This window comes from Erpetoichthys calabaricus, chromosome 15 (genome assembly GCF_900747795.2).
Source record: "Erpetoichthys calabaricus chromosome 15, fErpCal1.3, whole genome shotgun sequence".
Taxonomy (NCBI): domain Eukaryota; kingdom Metazoa; phylum Chordata; class Cladistia; order Polypteriformes; family Polypteridae; genus Erpetoichthys; species Erpetoichthys calabaricus.
In genome coordinates, this window is record NC_041408.2 from 37,712,386 (window position 1) to 37,735,404 (window position 23,019).

Consider the following 23,019-nt stretch of genomic DNA (forward strand, 5'->3'; position numbering starts at 1 on the left):
TCTTAGAGAGTCAAGGCTGTGGGGCTTTCAAGAGGCAGGGCCTGTTAAAGCCCATTGCGACACTTCCTGTGTGATTTTGGGCTATACAAAAATAAACTGTATTGTATTGTATTGTATTGTATACAGCATACCTTTTTAGAACAGCCCTATGAATGACACCTTTCTGACTTGCCATTCATGTCAAATGTAAAATGTCGGGCTTGACATTAAATTAAAAAATATTGATATCCAGTTTCAAAAATACAATATTAAATTTAAAAGCTTGTTTAAATTTATTCATTTGATGTGTAAAACAGTCCAAAATTTGAATTTTAAACTTAAGCAATTCAGAAAATTAAAAGCATTAATTTTAGAAGCAGAGAAAAGTACTTGATGATTTCATCAAACAACTACTCTGGGTAGTAGCCACATTCCACATATGCTTATTTGCAAACACCTGCTTTTGCACATTCTGCAAAATGTGGTATATTTTTTCAATGTGCATTGTGTACATGAATGGACTGGGTTTACACGTTACACCTTATTTTTATCAAATTGCAGACCTAGTAGAAGAGGCACATTTACGGTCACATGTAGGTTGTAAATTATTAGAATAAGGTCATCGTCCTACTAGTACTTTGTAAAAGATGGCAGAAGGAGACTGGTGTCAGTAAAGAAACACATTTTTTAAATCTGTGCTGTAATATCCCCCCTGATGAGTTAATAAAAGATAGTAGTTACAAAGAATGTGGATGATACACCCATTGCAACCCATGGGAAACCCCACTTCCTTACTTTAAACAGTAAGCTGAGTAACCTGTACAATTATTTGATGATCCTAAACTTGATGAACTGTGGGGAGGCTAGCTAGTTTACAAATGAGATAAAAGAGATTCAAAAAGTAACAGGCATGATGAACACAGTATAAGGATTTTGAACTTGGAATACTTATCACATGCAATGGGAATACTGTGTGAGGTGTTGGAAACAGAAATAGAGTGAACGTCCATCCATCCATCCATTATCCAACCTGCTGAATCCGAACACAGGGTCACGGGGGTCTGCTAGAGCCAATCCCAGCCAACACAGGGCACAAGGCAGGAACCAATCCCGGGCAGGGTGCCAACCCACCGCAGGACGCACACAAACACACCCACACACCAAGCACACACTAGGGCCAATTTAGAATCGCCAATCCACCTAACCTGCATGTCTTTGGACTGTGGGAGGAAACCAGAGCGCCCGGAGGAAACCCACGCAGACACGGGGAGAACATGCAAACTCCACGCAGGGAGGACCCGGGAAGCGACCCCAGGTCCCCAGGTCTCCCAACTGCGAGGCAGCAGCGCTACCCACTGCGCCACCATGCTGCCCTAGAGTGAACGTGTGCTGTGGAAAAGGTGCAAAAATGCTTAGTGGGGAACAGTAGAAGGTACAAGGGGAACAATTACAGCATTGTGCGGTTTTGTGTACTTGTATCACAAAAATGGTCAGAAAAAGTGGTGGTGATGAAGTGGAAGAGTGAGCAGTGAGTAGTTTTTAGGATGATGGCTCGTAACCAAATATTTTTTTTGGTATTTGGTACACTATTAATCCGTCTTTATGCATGACCTTTGGAGGTCAGAGCACAGGGTCAGCCATTATACAGCACTCCTGGATCAACATCCAGGTTAAGGGTCTTGCTCAAGGGCCTAATAAAGTATGTTCCCTTCTGGCATGAATATAGTCTCAGTATATATCCCACAGGTTGGCAGATGTGATGAAGAGAAACATGAGTTATCGGACAGGATGATGAAGGTAACATATGGGGTATCTAAGGGAGAGGTGATTATAGTGGATGTGAATTAACTGGGCATGCTAAAACCAGTGCTAATGGTTATGAAGGAGAACACTGGGAGTTTTAGCTTCAGTAAAAGGAATGTTCAAGATGAAACAGGATGATGAGATGGAAATAGTTGTATGTAACACTTTATTTAAAGAGGAGTAAAATTATTTATTGAAAAGGGGAGTTGACCAGGGCATTGTGAAAAATGTGAAACCAATAGAACATTGTGTATCACCAATATCACTTGATCATATGAGATGCATTAGTAAGGGAACAAAGTCAGAAAAGTATATACTGAAACTGAAGGTCTAAAAATCTAAGAAGGGTAGTCTTAAAAGCAAATCTGCTCAAAAACTGCTAGCAAAAGATAACAAGGTTCCATGAGCATCAGGTGTGAATGACAATGGAGGAAGCAATAAAAATGTCTGGTTGAAAATAAAATAAGTCAGTGGTTGGTCAACGATACTACTAAAACACAAGGAAACAAACTGGTGAAAAGCTGAGTTACAGATGGCAACTGAGGAAAACAGAAAATGCTACAAGGAGTCATGGAAAACAAAGACAGAAGGCAACAAGGCAATCTTTAAGGAAGTGAAGTAAAATGTTACAAAATAATGAACTGCCATAGTCTGGATCATTCTCATAAAGACGATATGCATGATGTTACATATGCCATATTGTACATCATAAAACAACATACAAAATGTCAAATGAAGTCCGAAGAAAATATATTTTTCACAACCACAAACTTTTATAACCTTCTAAAAACAGTTTCTAAAACTGTTATTTTTACAAACCTGGGGTAAAATTTCAATTCGCTCAAAGCTCCTCCTGAAAGGTAAGGTGAGTACACTGCAGCGTTTATAAGCCATTAAGGGCATCTGAACATCCAGCATCAAATCAGAACGATGAACCTGTGAAGGTGGAGGCTGAGTGTACTGTTCTGGGCACACCAGATGAAGGGGCTAAAAAAAAAAAAAAGCAATAATAATTGTCATCAAATAGTGTAAGCACATTTACAGAGAGGCAAGAGCGTGTCAATGCAGTAATAGGTTAAAAAAATCATAATTTCAAAGAGTAGTACTGATGCAGTGATCTTATTTTGTCTACTTACAATGCAAGTTCTTTTGGGGCATCAGAGCAAACATGGAAATCTTAAAACGTATATTAGATAAGTGTGTATTTATATTGTTATTGGAAATACAACTTCCCCAAACTCACTTCCTTCCCTTCTTCCCTGAACCGCCAGAGGTGTGGTTAGTGTTGGCTAGCTACTTGAGAGCTGCATTTGTAAATATGTCTTGATTATAGCACTCTGGCTATAATTTTTTTCAGTAAAACGATTTACAGGATTTAGATAAACAAGCTCTCATTTTATACAACCGATATGGTTGGCTATGAAGAAACATTTAAACTCACTGCTGAAGGTAATATTTATAAGCCAGAATACAACAATAAGGAGCTGCAACAGACTAAAGATGAGAGAAAAGACAAAGACGAAGACACATAAGGAAAATGTGCTGCCCAGGTTGGACTGTGGAAATTGCATGTAGATGTTTCAAGCTTTCTGAAGGACTTCAGTTCTGGTATTTATATCTAATATAAGCACTATGGTGATGGGGTTGAAGTATATATATTCCATTTTTTTTTATTTTCACATCGAAGATAAATCATTTTACCTGAAAGGAAATGACAGCCACAAGCTTTACTTTGTCATTTTGTACTCCAATTGCTTTGACTGTGAAAAGGAAAAGTGCTGCTAGAAATCTGCGGCCTATTAATTACTTTCATCTTTGTGTTGTTGTCATAAACATGCCTCTGAAATGTGGATTTTTTTTTTTAAATAAAAACCTCTTGCTGTGCTGAAATAGAAATATACAGTAAGTTTTAAAGTATTTTTCAAATCTGCCCAGGTGCCCCACAGACTAACACTGTAAGCTATTGGAAGTAAGTTTTTTTTAGTAGTGCTTCTTTTAGCACACATTTCTGTAATAACATTTTCAGATTTATAATTCCAAACAAAATACCTTACATATTTTAAAGAAAGTTTTTTTTTCTGTAAGCAAACTCTAAGTTTAATTACTGCATACAATTATCAGTGATTATCAGCATATTATTATATGCTTTCTTCTTTAGTCTTTTTTTATTGACCTAAGTAATATTAGTTGTTGAAATTGCTTTTGTTCATTGCATGGATGCCAGCACTTGGAAAAATATTCAACTGAGTCCAAAAAACTTGACTTACATAATGCTGTAAATCTTTAATCAAAATTTGTTACCTGAAGTTCTTTGAGTAATTTATTCACTTGGATAAAATTAAGACGAGTATCAATAGGACAGTACACACATTTCATGGCAAGTGGTTGAAAAGGAGCCAAAGCATCAACATAGGAAAAATCTGGTTCTGAAATAAACCAAAATAAGCAGGTTCAGTACATGAATAGATGAATGAAGAAATATCTAAACATAGATACTATAGATGGAACCTTTGTTTTAAACACATTAATAGCACACTGCAATTAGTTATATCAAATTACAAGTCAGTTAGTATTTTAAAAAATGATTTAGTGTTCTGCTTACATTTACTGTATAGAATTGTTAGCTAATGAGCATGTAATCTGTGACAGCCTTTTCAATTTTATTTTTATTCTTGAGGTCATTCTTAATTACTTTATGCCACTGCTATTTTAGTGAATCTAAATGCAAGGCTAAAAACTGGATATGGTGTGTATGAAATGTGTGCTGTCACAACAAAAGGATGCCACTATTGAGTGATGGTAGACATTTTTATGAAATAAACTATTTAGAAGTTAAAACTGAGGGCATGAGACTGGATGGGAAAATTCTAAGAGATAATACTGATTAAATATCTTAATTGTGTAACTCATTAAAAATTCAATCACAGAATAAACTAGTATTTTCATCAGTGTGTTTTAGGAATAGAGTGAAAGATACTGAACAAAAGACTTGATGCTGAAAGAAAATAAAGCTAATATTGCTGTTTTCCATTCAGGAGCTCAGTAGCACAAGGCAGTTGAGTCATAATAATTAATTTGCATGTTGTATTATGCGCTTTGACGGAGACAGACAGACAGATCACTGTGGTAACTAGGCTCCACAGATTTGAGAAGAGCCTACTTCTGCTACAATATCTTTCTGTCATTTTAACTACTGCATCACTACATAATGAAACAGTTCAAGCATTGTGGTCTATGGATATACAGTCCAATGTGTTAAAACACTGCAGCTATTTAGTCAAACTGATGGCATGTTTGCATTTTAAACCTAGACAGTAATGTTACATTTATTTAGTTATTTGTTTAGACATGCACTGAAAATATAGACGTTTTCTAGTGTTGTTAGGCAGATTTGTTGAATCGGGTGCTTTGAGTACTGAAATTTATATCTCCTATGGCTCTTCGTTATTAGCTCTTTTACTTCAACTGTACATTTTTCAGTTCATATTTTCATAAATATAGCTGCCAATTCTTTCAAGATTACATTGATGCCTGCACTATTATCATTATGATGAAAAACAGAAAGCACACACAGCACCTGCGACAACACATTGGTCAAGTTTACTATCTATATATTGATGTCATTGAATGGCAATATATAATCTGATGCTACAGAAAGGTTTTGCCTTGCATCAGGTAATATTTTTAAAATGGATATTTATTTTTAAAACGTGTAAAGTGCTTTTGCACACACAACATTCTGTCTTTTTTTTTTTTTTAAGAATATTTTGACTGTGGATGGGTTATTGTAAACATAAGCTTCTTGTATATCGGGCACCTCTGATTTCTGCAGTTCAAAGTCACTGCCTCTATGTTGAGCACTTCCTTTGTGAGGTGTTGGATTGGTTTCGAAATATTACACTCAGTGAGCAGTCTTATTGTTCCCAGTTTTAAGCAAAATTCACTTGTGTTTGCCACCATAGTGTACGTCTGGCTTTAGTGAGACTAGCTCCAAAGTGAAGTTATTTTAGAAGGCCATATTGCACAGGTGAATAACCACTTTTCCAATGCTTTGTAAGTGTTAGTAACATGAAAAAAAGCCTTTGTTAATGACTTGTTACATAATAATAAATGACCAAGAGGTGCATTTTTACAGTACCTACTCTAAAGTGTTACTATGGCCCTTTTAACTTTCTTGTATACATAGTATAGACCACAGGTGTCGAACTCCAGGCCTGGAGGGCCACAGTGGCTGCAGGTTTTCATTCTAACCCTTTTCCTAATCAGTGACCAGTTTTCACTGCTAATTAACTCCTTTCCCTAGAATTGTAATAGCCCTGTTTTTAAGGATTCAATCCTCTCAATTTATTCTTTTCTTCATTAAATGGCAGCCAAACAGAAATGAGATGTGAAACGAGCCAACAGATGACCAGCTAAACTGGGGTTTCAAACTCCAACCAATTTCACTCCAACCAGTTTCTTAATGAGAAGCCAGTTCTTGCTGTTAATTAAACCCGTTACTTAATTCCACAGCTTGCTGCTGCTCTCATTTTGCTACAGCAGACATTTCCCAAACTGCTGATTTTCTGTTTCTGATTATTGACCTGAGAGATCAACCTTTCCGAGACCCTCACCTTTCTTTATGTTCAGATAATGCGGTTAGCTGGTCACCTGTTTGCTCGTTTTGTGTCTCATTATTGTTTGGCTGCTAATTAAGGAAATAGAAAGAACTAAGGGGTCTGAGTCGAGTTAATTAAAACTAAGGCAAAAGAAGTTAATTAGCAGCAAAAACAGGTCACTAATTAAGAAGGTGATTAGAATGAAAACCTGCAGCCACTGCGGCCCTCCAGGACTGGAGTTCGACACCCCTGGTATAGACAAAGTAAAGGAATTGTGAAAAAATTCGATCTTTGATGAATCTTCACGTTTTAGACCTTCCTGAGTCCGAAAATATTTTTTAAATTATGTCTGTCAGTGTGTAAACATGATAGCTCGAAAATGCTTTGACCTAGGTCAATGAGATTTTGTACACCTGCTTTATATCAAAAATTAGGAATCCTATCAACTTTTGGGCCACTTCCAACAACTGGATGTGGTACTTTAAGTGAATACTTTTCCAAATTTTTAAGTAAACTATCGTTATAATTCCAGACAGATTATTCAAATTTTGCATAGATATTTAATATGATAAAAAGCAAACATATGAAATTTGAGAAAAATTAGTCAACTTGAAGTAGAATTTTTTTTAAACCACCATCCAAATTTTTTGTATCATGGAAACATAAATGTATACACAATATTAAAAACTGTATTCAATATAACACATACAGTATTCTTTCAATAACTATTATTAATTTTATTTTAATGTATACATCATCAGTTTAACAATAACGTGTAAACATTGAACATGCCATGTAAATATAAAAATGTAATGGAAACAATAAGCTGCTACATCTCTGTCGTGTTCCTGGTAATACATTTCATTTTATATATTTCTTTTTTATTTCCGCCATCATTGTCATAATTAATATTTTTTTTTTTTTTTTTTTTTCTTGTGTCGCCTTTTACAATTTCTTGTATTAGGAATTTGGTAGTTTTCGCATACCCCTTGGGGTCAGAGCGCAGGGTCAGCCATTGTACAGCGCCCCTGGAGCAATTACAGGTTAAGGGCCTTGCTCAAAGGCCCAGCAGAGCAGGATCTCTTTTGGCAGTGATGGGGATTTGAACCAGCAACCTTCGGGATACCAGCGCAGATCCTTAGCCTCAGAGCCACCACTCCGCCCATAAATGTAGTTAAATGCAGTTTTACCTATAGCAATTTATTGCAACAAATATTATATAATACTACACACCTTTTCTATGTTTTTAGTTGACTATAACTCTTTTTACTTTGCACTTAATATAGGTAATACATATGTAATCATGAAAAAATTCCACCACCGTTTTCGACCTCTCTAAGTGTGAAAATATTTTAATATAAAGTTTGATTATAAGTAGAGATAAATGATTGTGTATTATTAATTAGTTATGATGAGAAAAAAGATGATACTTGAGAAATATCATTCAACTAGAAGTGGTTCTGATGACTTTTTTCTCTATCTCAGATTATGAGAAAGTCAAGGGGAGCACAGTCCCAATTTTTTAAAGAAGAAAACATGCAATAAATCAGATAACTTCTTCATCCAAAACTGCCTAAAAAAGGCCGCATGTCTTGTTGATATATCATTGACTTAAACTTAATGGAGAAGTTTAGTATTTTTTCAAGTTCAAGTTTTTCAAATTATTTCTTCACAATCATGGTGTATATAAATTTGCCAAATGAATCTACATTATAAACTAAAGCATATTTTAAAATATATATATTTTTCGATTAAAATTAAGTCTTAACTGAATTACTATATTGTATTTTTAATAAATGCCTTAGATTGTTGAAAGAGCCAAACCATCTACATATTGCATATGCTGTTGTGTGTTGTGGGGACAAATGATTTATAAAAAAAAAAAAAAAAAGCTCAGGAAATGAAAAAGGCGAAGTGTGTGATAGAGCAGACTAAAGCGCCAGAAACCAATTATAGAATAAGGTAATAAAAGAGGACAACTTGTAAGACTGTATTTCAGTCTTTCAGTCCCCCTAATGACTAAAGCCCCCATTATCACTATCTCTCTTCTTTCTTGAAACTGGTTTTGAGGTAGCCTGTTGGGGCTTCTCATACCTGCCTACCACCTAGAGTTTTCATTTTTTTTTTTTTTTAAGTTTATTTATTAATTTTATTGTAATCATTCCATACAAACAGATCAATTTATACAAAAAATAATTGAAGACAAATCAAACCCCACCCTTGAGAAGGACAGCATGGCCAAAGGAGAATTGCTTAGGGCTTTTTAAGGGCAAAAATAAACAAAAGAAAGGAAAAAATATATATAGGTAAATAAAAAATGAAGAAGGGAAAGAAATACAGAAATAATTATTTCTTCTTATTCTAAAATATTATTGATTAGATCCTGCCAGGTTTTGAAAAATTTGATTTTTTCCAATTTCAAATAATATAAAACATCGGTTTCCCACTGACTTATCAGAGGAGAGTTAGGATTCTTCCAATTTAACAAAATACGTCTGCGTGCCAAAAGTGTAGTGGATGCAATCACCGTTTGCTTGTCCTTCTCCACTTCAAGTCCGTCTGGAAAAACACTGAACACAGCTGTTAATGGGTTAGGAGGGATTGTGACACCAAGGCTGTCTGAAAGGCACTTAAAAATTTTTGTCCAAAATGATGTTAATTTGGTGCAGGCCCAAAACATGTGACCCAGTGAGGCAGGAGCTTGGTTGCAGCGTTCACAGGTTGGATCTTGCCCCGGAAATATTTTGGACAGTTTTAAGCAAGACAGATGAGCTTGATATAAAATTTTTAGTTGAATAATTCTATGCTTTGCGCATATGGAGCTCGAGTGAATTCTCTGCAATGCTACCTTCCACTCCTTTTCTGATATATTGATTAAGAGATGTTTTTCCCAATGTCCTCTTGGATCTTTGAAAGGAAGGGATTCTAATAAGATTTTATATAATGTGGAAATGGTGTCTAATTCCACGAAATTGAGCAGTATTTTTCCCAGCATGGTGGAGGGTACGAGATGAGGAAAATCGGACAGTTTCTGTTTAACAAAGTTTCTAATTTGAAGATAGTGAAAGAAATGTGTAGCTGGGAGGTTGAATTTGGAACGTAATTGTTCAAAGGATGCAAAGATATTGTCTATATAAAGATCTCTGAGCAATTTAATCCCAAATCTTTTCCAGGTATTAAAAACTGGATATGTTTGTGAGGGTTGAAAGAGGTGGTTCTCTTGCAGAGGTGCCACAGATAAAAGATTTTCCATCTTAAATTGCTTTATAAATTGGTTCCATATTCTGAGTGAGTAAAGCACAATTGGGTTATTAGTATATTTGCGATAACTTGCATTTATTGGAGCGCAGAGCAGGGAGTATAAAGAAGTACTACAGAATTTTATTTCTATTGCGGGCCAAGCCTGTGTATGTTCATTTTTTTGTGTCCAGGTTTTTATGGCTTGTATGTTTGCTGCCCAGTAATAAAACTGGAAATTAGGTAAAGCCATGCCACCTTTTGCCTGAGGTCTTTGTAGGGTTGCTCTTCGGATACGTGAGCATTTGAGTTCCAAATAAATGAGGTTATAGTTGAATCTAATTGCTTAAAAAACAATTTATTGATATACTGTATATTGGAATGTTTTGAAATAAAAAAAGAAGTTTTCAAAGTCACCATCTAGCTCCGAAAGGTACTGAAAATGGTTTGACAGTTACAATTCTGGAGATGATGTCCCTGGACAGTGTGCACTCTTTACCTTGAGCCTAGGTTTAACTGTGACCCAACTCTCTCTATCTGCACAACCCTAGGGGTGCACACTATCTCGATAAAAGATACCTGGGCCAGGTCCACCAATTCTCTACTACAACACAAACCAGTGACCTCCTTAGGTTCAGTGACCATGAGATTGAGATATTGGATCAGCTGGCACCTCCTACACATGTAGTTTTCAAGGAAGACTGACAAGTCCAAGCCATCCTTCTATTATTTTTGAAAATTAGGTTTTGTATTACTTGACCACTCAACCCCTTTTAATTTAAAATATTTTACTAAAATTATTCAAATGAATAAATTAAAATTAAGTAATATTTTTCAGGATCAACAGCCATCTGTGTGTCTGTCTTTGAAGTTATTAAAGTTTACTTTTCCCTGGTCTGCTTTCCTAACTCTGCACCTGTCATCATTTACTTACTTTTAGGCTCTGTGCCTCTGCCTAAACTGTCTGTTCTTTCGATTCACAAACACTTATGCTGTCATTGTTAGCACCTTACTAGCACTAACTTTTTTGAAAGCTAAGACCTGTTTATCAAGTAAACGTTCACACATTACTCCTTCTTACAAAGAAAATGCTTAATAAATACTATTCACCACAAGTAACTTTCTTATTCACTTGCTGGTTTCTACTGCTGCATGCCCCTGCTTGGCACACCCTTGCTTTCTACTAGTGCCAATATTTTTTGGTATGAGTGCTATATAGTGCTCTATCCATTTATTCTTTATATATCTTATGTTCTTCCCACAAAGGAATCTCAGTTCTTCTTAACTATTCCTTGCTATGCTATTGGTTACTTACTTACTCACTGACTTGACAGTTCAGCAATTGATTCTGTTGTGGAAAAAGCTCTCCTGTATTTTCAAAGTAGTCATTTATGGAGACCAGATGAGAATGCAGAACAATTCTTTATTTGCACATTAATAGGCACAAATGTCAGTCCATGGAGCGAGCAATTAATTTAACAGTTCGTCTACATTACCTCATCTTAGTACGCACAATATCTTTTTATTTCATTATTACAAAGAGCTGGCACAAGATTGCTGAGAAATACATCAGAGACTTGTGGTAACTTATTTTATCAAAGAGGGCTGATGTGGTTTATTTTTTCATTTCAGTTTCTTTTATTCAGTATATTCTGGTTGTTTTTGACAACAAAAATACCAAAACTGCAGTTTTAAGTTATCTTTCATTTTTTTCTCACTAATTGTTATATTGTGTAGTATTGTTCATAACTGGCATGACTTGAAAAACTGAATTTGTTCTGGGTCAGAAAACAATAGAGTGAAATATCCGGCAGATTTTATGGGGCCTAGATTTGAAAGGGTTAATTAAATGGATGACTGGAACAAGTATCAGCTGTCCTGAAACATATTGCTCTGCTTTGGGTCAACTGATAAGTGTATGGAAATTATGTTTAAAGAGACTGTTGAGGTTTATGGACTTAGTAAAGGGGGAGAAATTTGGGGTGCTACTAAAAGTATGTAATTCGCTTTTGCAATAGCATATTGTATCTTTAATATTTTGTAGGTATTTACAGTTACTGATGTTGCATTTGGTGACTGTCTGCAGTACTATATTTCATTTGAACAATCTGCCCTAAGTGCTTATTAAACAATAGGCTTTTTAGCTAAAATTAGGTTAATTAGTCCAACTTATGACTTTTAGTTGCAGTGGGCTGCTGTCTTCTTCTTAAACATCTTATTAGAATAGCTGTAGTTATGACAAGCATTTTACTATTTTAGCTTGTTTTCACTATTGTTATATGTCATGAAAAACATTATAAACACATTTTATTAGTAAAAACTGTGTAGGTGATTATTTTATTTATTTTAAGTAAAATGCTTTGTTTTACAGATATTGAAAAATAATTTTGTTTAAATAAAATTAAACATCACATCACCCATGGTTTATGGTTTCTTTCACCTAAGAAACTGGTCATTTGGAAGACATGAAAATGGTTATCAGTACTGGCTGTAAATATCCTGTTTGGAGCATCTCTACACAAAAGTGGATTTTTTTGGATGACTTGGTTCATATCATAAATGTGAACAAACTTGTTGGTATCCTTACAACTCATTGAAAAAGTGCTGAAAAGTAATTAAATGAAAAATTGTCCCATGTACAGTATACCTGCATTTTTTCAATATGTCAAGTAACACATAGCAAGTATGAAAAGAGATTAATTATTGCTTATTCTAAAATGGCCTGGACACATTTGTTGGTACCCCTACAAAAAGGTAATACATAATTTGATTAGAGTGATTTTTCAAACTAGCTGTTTTCTTAGTATCACAAGACTCCAATCATGCAATCAGCCATTCAGCCTATTTAAATGGAGAAAAGTAGTCACTCTGCTGTTTCATATCATCAGGGGTCCCACATTGAACATGGACCAGAGAAAGCAAAGGCGAGAGTTGCCTGAGGAGATTGTAAAGAACATTATAGACAAGCATGTTAAAGGCAGGGGGCGGCACGGTGGCGCAGTGGTAGCGCTGCTGCCTCGCAGTAAGGAGACCCGGGTTCGCTTCCCGGGTCCTCCCTGCGTGGAGTTTGCATGTTCTCCCCGTGTCTGCGTGGGTTTCCTCCGGGCGCTCCGGTTTCCTCCCACAGTCCAAAGACATGCAGGTTAGGTGGATTGGCGATTCTAAATTGGCCCTAGTGTGTGCTTGGTGTGTGGGTGTGTTTGTGTGTGTCCTGCGGTGGGTTGGCACCCTGCCCGGGATTGGTTCCTGCCTTGTGCCCTGTGTTGGCTGGGATTGGCTCCAGCAGTCCCCCGTGACCCTGTGTTCGGATTCAGCGGGTTGGATAATGGATGGATGGATGTTAAAGGCAAAGGCTATAAGACCATCTCCAAGAAACTTCATGTTTCTGTGACAACAATTTCAATTATTATTAAGTTTAAGGTCCACTGGTTTGTAGCCAGCCTCCTTGGATGTGGCCATAACAGAAAAATCGACCCCAGAATAGGCAGAAAGATAGTGAGAATGGCAGACAAAATGCCAAAGACAACTTTCAAAGAGATACAAAATGAACTCCAAGGTCAAAGTCCATCAGTGTCTGACTGTACCATCCGTTGCTTTTTGAGTGACAGTGGGCTCAATGAAAAAGGACCCAGGAGGACTTTGCTGTTGAAAGCAAAACATAAAAAAGCCAGCCTGGAATTCACTAAAATGTACACTGACAAGCCACAATGCTTCTGGGAGAATGTCCTTTGGACAGATAAGACACAACTGGAGCTTTTTGGCAAGTCATATCATTTCCGTGTCGACAGATGAAAAATTAAGCTTTCAAAGAAAAGAACACCATACCTATTGTGAAACATAGAGGAGGCTCAGTTATGTTTTGGCTGCTTTGCTTCATCCAGCACAGGGTGTCTTGAGTCTGTGCAGGAACCAATGAAATCTCACGACTATCAAGACATTCTGGAGCAAAATGTAGTCCGCAGTGTCAGAAAGCTCTGTCTCAGTCACAGGTTATGGATCTTCCAACAGGATGATTCAAAACACACAGCTAAAAGCACCTACGAATGGCTTAGAACAAAACATTGGAATATTCTAAAGTGACCTTCTATGAACTCTGATTTGAATCCTACTGAACATCTATGAAAAGAATTTAAATATTAAGTCGTGAGAAGGCACCCTTCAAATCTGACACTGCTGTAGCATTTTGCTCTGGAAGAGTGGGCCATGCTACCTTTTGACAGTTACTGAAGTCTCATTGAGAGCTATAGGAATTGCTTGTTTAAAGTGATTGCCTGTAAAGGCTATGCAACAAAACATTAAGGGTCCTATCATTTTTGTCCATGCCAGTTTAATTTATGTTATTATTTTAAATATTCTGTTGAATCAAAATTCTTAAGCAAAGATGGATTTGTGGAGGGCTACCAACAAATTTAGTCACATCTGTAAAGCATCATCTCAATCATCAAACATTGTGGTGGTGGTGTTATAGTGAGGGAATGCTTTGCTGCACCAGGTCCTGGATGGCATGCCATAACAGAAGGATCCAGGAATTTAGCTCTGAATGAGAAAATTCTTCAGGGCAATGTCCTGTTAACTATACATGAGCTGAAACTGTTGTGAAGAAATGTGAAGGTCAGTCAATAGGAAAATCACAAGATAATCTATGGCAGGAATGTTTTACTTATGAGCAATTGCATGTGGCATGTTGAAGAGTATGGAACTCTAACGAACTAATAATAATAATAGTCCTGGTACAACAAACTACAAATATTATATACAGAAAAGAATTTTGGCTAATTACACAAAGAGACCCAGAGTCTATATATGCACTGTATATTCATTCATTTTTGAATACACAAGAGATTAGTAAATCTCTGTATTCATGCTACTACATTGCAAAAGCTTTGTTTTACTTTATTACTTACACTATAAATGCATTACAGAGGTTAAATATTACATACAATAGAAGCAGCTTATTGTATTTTGCTTTGTGCTAAATAATATACAAGGTTTTAACATTAATTTGGCCAAGATTCTTGTATTTTTCTGGTTCCTGAATTTAAGGAGTTGTGTGTCAAAATACAGGTCAAGTGGGACCAGAGAAAAAATTATAGGATGACAGATTACCAATCCTGTTAATAAGCTCCATCATGCTAAACACTAAGTAATGGAACTGCAACATACACATTAAAGGCTAAAAGGTCACCATTATCTCCAGATATCCCACCGCCACACCTGGGAACGGAAGACAGAGAATCTTGTGCCCAAAGACCCAACTCTATGCGCCCTATATGAATATATTAATGACCAAAAAACTCAGTGCTGTCTGCTCCCAGTGTTTTAAAAAAAATATTCAGAGTTCATCCATCCATTTTCCAACCTGCTGAATCTGAACACATTGTCACGGGGGATCCAATCCCAGCCAACACAGGGTGCAAGGCAGGAACCAATTCCGGGCAGGGTGCCAACCCACCGCAAGACACACACACACACCAAGCACACACTAGGGCCAATTTAGAATCGCCAAGCCACCTAACCTGCATGTCTTTGGACTGTGGGAGGAAACCGGAGCACCCGGAGGAAACCCACGCTATGCAGACACAGGGAGAACATGCAAACTCCACATAGGGAGGACCATGGAAGTGAACCCGGGTCTCCTAACTGCGAGGCAGCAGCACTACCACTGCACCCATTCAAAATTCATGTACCTTACTTCACATGACATCTGCATTGACCAAGGTACATTGATAAGAGAACACCTCTGAAGTATACAGAGGATGCATAGGCAGAAAATGATTAAGAACAGTACATGGTCAAGTCACATAGCACTTGTACCGAAACTTGATGTCTCCTAGTGCATCTGTAACGTTTTCCAAAAACTCAACAAGATTTCTATATTTATTGATGACGTATTTAGGAAGAATCAGATACCCACTATATCTCAACTATTGATAAAATGTTATTGATGTTGTCAAGTATTCTTAACCAAGGAAACCTAGGAAAAGAGTACTTTAGCACCCTAGTAATGACTGGCAGTGTTTGGTTTACGTGGGCCACTAGCAATCTCTCAAAGTCAAGTGACTAAATTTCTAAAACCTCATACATCCTACACTGTGACATACAATTTATTCAGGAAATATCCAGACCTATTCTCTTTTTTTACATTTAGTTATGTTGCAGGCTTATGTTAAAATTGTTTAAATTAATTTCCTCATCAGGGCGGCACGGTGGCGCAGTGGGTAGCGCTGCTGCCTCGCAGTTGGGAGACCTGGGGACCTGGGTTCGCTTCCCGGGTCCTCCCTGCGTGGAGTTTGCATGTTCTCCCCGTGTCTGCGTGGGTTTCCTCCGGGCGCTCCGGTTTCCTCCCACAGTCCAAAGACATGCTGGTTAGGCAGATTGGCGATTCTAAATTGGCCCTAGTGTGTGCTTGGTGTGTGGGTGTGTTTGTGTGTGTCCTGCGGTGGGTTGGCACCCTGCCCGGGATTGGTTCCCTGCCTTGTGCCCTGTGTTGGCTGGGATTGGCTCCAGCAGACCCCCGTGACCCTGTGTTCGGATTCAGCGGGTTGGAAAATGGATGGATGGAATTTCCTCATCATCTAACACGCCACACAATGACAAAGCAAAACCAGGATATCAGAAATTTTTGCTATGACCTTTAAAATTTGGCTTAGGTGCATCCCATTCTATTGATCATCGCGAAAGATGTTTCTACACCTTGTTTGGAGTCTACCTGTGGTAAATTCAATTGATTGGACATGATTAGAGAAGGCATACACCTGTCTATATAAAGTCCCACAGCTGACAACATGTCTCAGAGCAACAACCAAACCCTGAGGTTGAAGGAATTGCCTGCAAAGTATAGAAACAGGACTTCAAGGGTGGGGGTTGATTTGTTTTCGATGTTATGTTTGTAAAAATTGATTTATTTGTATGGAATGTTGTGTGCCTTTAATAAAATCAAAATAAAAAAAAACAAACAAAAAAAAAAACAAAAACAGGACTGTGTTGAGGCATAGATCTGGGGAAGGCTACAAAAAATTCTACACCACTAAAGGTTCTCAAGAGCACAGTGACCTCCATAATTCTTAAATGGAACAAGCCTGGAACAACAATGACTTGTCCTAGAGTTGGCCACCTGGTCAAACTGGGCAACTGGGGGAGAAGAGTCTTGGTAAGAGAGGTGGCTAAGAACCTGATGGTCACTCTGGCTGAGCTCCACAGAAGCAGTGTGGAGATGGGTGGAATTTCCAGAAGGACATTTGAGTGGGCAGCTTACTTGTGTGTATGAAAAAAGGCACCTAAAGGACTCTAAGACTGTAAGAAACAATATTCTCTGAACAGTCTGGTCTCAGTTCTAAGAATCATGATTGAACAAGACCAGGTACTGCTCATCACTGCACAATATCATTCCAATAGTAAAGCATGGTGGAGGTGGCAATCTTGATTTCGGGTTGTCATTTGGGGGTATTGAGTGTTGCCTGATGAAGGAAATAATGAATTTAAATGATTTTTGCACAAGGCTGCAACATAACAAATTTAAAAAAAGGAAGGTGTCAATATTATAACTTTGAAATTTCTTGTTCAACTTGTGACACACACCTTGAACATCAGATGAAATTTTAGCATCTTGTCATGAAGGCTGGTCTCCATATAAGCCTGTGTAGAAGAAGAATGTTCTCCTCAGCACCATGTATTTTTGTGTGTTTAGTAAATTAGAATTTTTATATTAACTATTTTGTAACTTGCCAGTGAGAGACGCTTTGGCTTATGAACTAACAAAAATATGTTATTCCAGGGTTCAGGAGAAATAGTGTCCACATGAATAAAATCTAAGCTGTTTCTTGTTTTCCCTTTCTCAGAGTGAATGTTTCAGGGACAAGGTCACAAGACTGAAGAAAGTACATGAAGTTTATGCAAAGGGGTCTCTCCTGTGCTTAGCTTTGAAAACACAGATAATGCTTAGCTCAACAGACATATTGTTTAACTTTACTGTTTTGATAAGGATGTTCTTTCTGTCTTATTAATCATGAGATGCTGAAGTATAAAAAGCCCTCCTGGCTTTTGATCAGGGTTCAATTGAGCTTTGCGGCAATAAGTTATGCTCTTTTGAATCTCTACTTACTGTGACTCCGAATGAATAAATAAAGAGAATTGAGAAAATATTATCTGCCAGCTTTTCAGTGTGCCTTTTTCGTCCACAGTTTTTGGCGCCCAACGCGGGGCAGGAGACGGGCAGACGACTCCCTGGGCGGGTTCGTCCAAGTGGACCGATTTCCGCGGATCGAGGACCAGCTCCGGTAAAAGTTAGGACTGGCCTACCTTGGGCGTTTTCCTGCGTGGGGAGTCGCTGACCTCCTCCTGACCGAAACGAAAAGCAACTGGATGGGATTTTTCCAGGCAGGCAGAAGGAGTCGCGGTGAGTAGATTCGGGGGATTCCCGTTGGTTTGACTGGTGTGCTGGGAGAAATAGACGTATACGGGGAAAAGAAGAAAGAAAAAAAAAAAAAAGCATGCGGAAACAATAGAGAATCATACCGTATCGACATAGAAGGGTTTTAGGGATTCATAGAGAGTGACGGCACAGTGTGAATGTTAGTAAGTCACCCCTTAGGATTTCGAGTAGAAAGGACCGAGTGGCACGTTCCTAAATAATAAGAGGAATAGGGGTGAAAGGGGCAGTTAGAGTACGTGTGAAATTTGGAAGAGGGGAGGTCGTGTTTTCCACTTGTCGACTGGTTGATTTCTGGGGACGACAAGTGGGACGAGAAATAATTGGGGATTGAGTTGCTCTCTGTTGAAGGCCTGCCACTTACTATGGGAAATAAATAGCAAGCCAGTCAAACAGGTCCCCCAGGGTCCTCAAAACCTAATGTTAGAAGGATTATTTTCAGAGAATCACCAGGCTCCTAGTACACCGTCGGGATTGAAAGGCGGGTCCCCTAAACAGTTAATAGAGAAGCAGACTGGGTTGGATTTTAAAAGGCATGTAAGAAGCGGAATAAGCAGAGGCGTAACAACCTGCTGGCTGCTGAAGTCAAAACACAAAAAAGACAAGGAAGAATTATTGCTAGCATTGCAGAAAGTGAAGATAGAGATAGCGCCCAAGCCTGAAAGTAAAAGAAAGCAGACCGAAAAGAAAGACCCCCTATACCCCGTAAATCTGTCCACCCCCTCCTTACCAAAACTCCCCCGCTTCCACCTCCTGCACCCTCTCCTCCAACTGCACCCCTGTTAACAGACGAACCGTCTGAAGCAGGTTTTTACGATGAACAATATCATTCTGACCCATCCTCACATTTTGACCCTGAGGAAGATAATTCAGATCATTCACAAGGTGCTACTGGGTTGCAATGGCAGAAATTAAAAGTCATCTGTCTCCCAGCGCACGAGCAGTCGGTGGACTACAATTTGTGGAGCTGTTACAGCAGCTAGATAACATGTATAAAACAAATGCTGCAGAGTGGACACAGGTGCTCCGTCGACAGCTGAGTACTACATGGGCAACTGTAAATCACGGTGATCATAACGGTGTCCCTTGGCGTTGGAATGAAGGTCCTTTCCTCGCCCAGTGAGAGCCTTTGAAAGGAGCCCTGGCAGAAAAAATATAAAAAGGGCACAAACTGGTCACTAATTTCAGCCGGCTCACTGATTGCAAGATCTGATGGCTAATCACTCTGGGCTAGACAATACAAACGATAGAACTCGTGCTGCAGTGCCTCCTTTCATCTCGGGACTGAGAAGTGACATTCAAAGCAAAGTCTGCACGTCCTGCAAAAAGGCTGGAAGACCGCAACGTTCGAGGAAGTCAAGCGGAGCATGCTGACAGACAGACTAAATTAAAAGAGTCAGACACACAGACCAAACTTTTGGCTGCACAAATAAATTACTATACTGGAAGAACTGACCTGGCTAGGGGGAGAGGACGTGGAAAATTCTTTGGAGGTTGAGGGCGAGGGCACGGAAGAGGACGCGGGTTCCATTTATCAAACCCTAATAATCCTTTTGCTCAGATGCCTAACCCTTCGGAGCAGACGCCAGCGTCATATGCCTGTTACGGCTGCGGTGAACTTGGACATTTCAGACGCAACTGCCCACACAAGCGCCTCCGTCACCCCCTCTCCCTGAGCCTAATGACATTCCTTGGTCCTAAGAATTATCAGGGACCCCTGCCACTTTTTCCAGTTTCCTTTGCTTACTCGTCATGCTGAAACTGATCTTTTATTGACTTTAATGGCAAAGAAACTGCCTTTGAAATGGACACAGGAGCCACGCACTGACGGAGGTTCCTTCTTCGACAGATACAGTAAAAGTGCTCACTGCCTCGGGACAGCCTCATATTTTGCTGGTCTAAAACCTCTGCAATTACAGCTCAGCACTAACAGTTTCATTATTGACTCGTTGCTTTCTGTTAAATCTTTTGTGCCCCGTGAAACTGCTGGGATGGGATCTTATGACTTAATTGTCAGTCTCAATTTTCTTAAACTGAACAAGGATTTTTGCTGCTCCATTCCTAAGCTCCTGTGCCACACTTCACACCCCAAGCCCTCTTTTGCAGCCTGTACCCTGAACATCTCCCTGCACACCTTCCTCTTGAAAGCCCTTCATTCTTTCCCCTCATGCCTATCTATCTATCTATCTATCTATTTTCCTCACTTACAAGTCCCAGACACCCTGCCTTGTACTGCCCAGTATTTCCCTACTGAAGTGGACACACCTTGGTTAGAATCTTTTCTTTCCTCTAGCACATGCCCTGAAACTTTGCACATTCCATGTATTTTTGTTGTCTACTAAAGCTGTTGTTTCAGTGCACCTCACATATTCACAGAGCGTTTTCTATTTAGGAGATTCGGTTCCCCATGTTTCCTTAGCACTGTGGTCCCAAGGGAAAAATGATTATGGAAGGATAGCACACTGAGCCACTGGTGATTTTCTCAAAATCTTCCTTCCGCCCGTACCGTGTCCAGGATCCTCTGTCTCCAGAGGCAGAGGCTGGCATTGCCGCCGTATATTCTGATCTCGTGAGGCGAGGAGCGATTATTCCAATTACATACTCTCCAGTCAACTCCCCCATTTTTACCTGTAAAAAAGGCTGACGGGTCCTGGCGTTTTGTTCAAGACCTACAAGTTAACTCTGCGGTTTTTCCTAGAACACCTATTGTTCCTAATCCTTCCACTATTCTTTCCACGATACCCTCGTCCGCCCGGTACTTCTCTGTTATTGACCTTGCTAACGCTTTCTTTTCCATTCCCGTGCACCCTGATTCTCAATTCTGGTTTGCTTTTACCTTTCAAAACCGTCGATGGACCTGGACCGTCATGCCTCAGGGATATACTGAAGCCCCTTGTGTTTATGGCCAAGCTTTTGCTCAAATTTAGAAGGCTTTTGGCCGGAAAAAGATAATAAATTGATACAGTATGTAGATAAGAGAAAAAAAAAAAACAACAAGTGCACATGACACTCAGAAAATTGCTATTCTTTTTAGGTGAAAATGGCCATAAAAAAGTGTCGAAAAAAAAAAAAGAAAAAAGAAAAAAAAAAAAACTGCAGTTACTTCAAGCTATCGTTAAATATTTAGGTCATGACATTTCTTGCGATACAAGAGCTCTCTTTAGCGGCCGTTTCACCATCATTCAAAACCTTCCAAGACCGGTCACAAAACAACAGGTTAAGTCAGCATATTTCTCTGTGGCTGCATAGCTTTTGATGGGAATGTTTTCTTGTTATGGAGTTGTGCTGTGTGTTTCCCAGAATGGATTGTCTTTGTTTGCAGCTGGCACTTGGGTCGCCACGGAAATTAGTGTTTCCTTGTTGTCGCTGACCCGGTTCCGCCTCGGACTTTTCCATGATCTGGAAGCTAGCATGTATAGCACCACGGTAGGATGAATTCCTAATTTAAAAGTAGTACCAGCTTGCGGCCTGAGAAGTTGTTTGCCTTGTAAGTTTTTCAGGAGGAGCACAGACTTTACAAAATCTAGCGAACACTGCCATCTGGCTGCATGCAGTGGAATAGCAGGCTGACAAGGCTCTATGTGATTTTAAAAAAATGCATTGCTCTCACTGACTATTTTCTCGTCCATTCACTCTGTTCGTGGACGAAAAAGGGGGGATTAATGAATGCAGTTTTAACGCAACCACATACAGACAAACAAAGTGCTCATGAGCCCCCTACCAGTAAAGGTACCTCATGCCATTCATTCTATTTTAGTACAGGTTAAGACCAGCGCTGGCAAACTGATCCAAAATCAAAAGCTGATTGAAACCCTCTTAGAAGCTATAACTAAACCATCAAAGTTAGCGATCGTTAAATGTCAAGCTCACATAGGAAAACAAGATCCTGTCAGCAAAGGAAACGAATTAGCTGATCACTTTGCTAAACAGGCTGCATATAATAACACACCAATCTCTTTATTCCAACAGAGAAATAACCAGGACCTTGATAATCAACTTGTTTCTTTACAGAGTGCAGCCACGGACAGAGAAAAAAGAAAATGGTCCAAAGAATGGTCCCTCTCTGATGGAGTCTGGACCCATAGGCAAACTAACAAACCTTTCCTCCCAAAGGCTTCTTTCCCAGGTATAGCAAAAATCGCTCATGACTTAGACAATGCTGGAAAGGACGCTATGATTCAAGATGTTGAAAAACACTGGGAAGCTGTAGGCTTCTCTACATATGCAGAGCAGTTCTGCAGATGCTGTGCATTATATCAAAAGTCTAATGTAGGAAAGGGCACCCAGGTAAGTCCAGGTAAGTCCCGCCGTTACACCTAATCCAATGGGTCCGTTTGAACACCTCCAAATGGATTTCATTGAACTAACTCCGTCTAAAGGTTACCGTTATTGTCTAGTAATTGTTGATGTGTTCTCCCGATGGGTAGAATTTTTTCCTTCTAAACACGCTGATGCTAAAACTGTAGCCAAAGCTTTAATCAAAGAAATTATTCCTAGGTGGGGCATACCACAGAAATTGCAAACTGATAATGGCACCCTAAAATCTAAATTAGCAAAAAATCTGTGAGCAGACAAATTTATCCTGGCCGGACGCTTTGCCTCTGGCCTTAATGGGATTGAGGGGAAGAACACACCGGCAATTAGGACTATCGCCGTTTGAAATTCTGACCGGACGACCCATGCCTGTGGGCATGGTTATGGGAAATGTTAACCTGCATACTGTGGACAATGATCTTCTCTCTTGTCTTACAGGTCTCCGAGCTTCTCTGAAAGAAGTCCACGAGCAGGTTAACCAGGCCTGGAGGACTAGTCTTCCATCTAAAGACACGCCGATTCCCTTAGGCACTTGGATCCTCGTCCGTGACACTCGGAGGAAACATTGGCATCAGCCGAGGTGGAGAGGACCGTTCCAAGTTCTTCTGTCCACACCACATGCAGTGAAAATGGAAGGATTGCCCACCTGGATTCACGCCT

The 23,019-nt window shown here is 39.1% G+C and overlaps 1 protein-coding gene across 2 annotated transcripts in view; it reads right to left on the minus strand.

The window, feature by feature from the left end:
• The window catches only part of ints9 (integrator complex subunit 9), a 315,943-nt gene that overhangs the window by 49,778 nt on the left and 243,146 nt on the right, over positions 1–23,019 (minus strand). For both annotated transcript variants that reach the window (XM_051919331.1, XM_051919332.1), the window contains exons 13-14: positions 4,084–4,208; positions 2,602–2,769 (exon numbers count right to left, since the gene is read on the minus strand). In XM_051919331.1, coding sequence (XP_051775291.1) covers positions 2,602–2,769; positions 4,084–4,208 — 293 coding nt within the window. The remainder of the gene's footprint in view (positions 1–2,601; positions 2,770–4,083; positions 4,209–23,019) is intronic.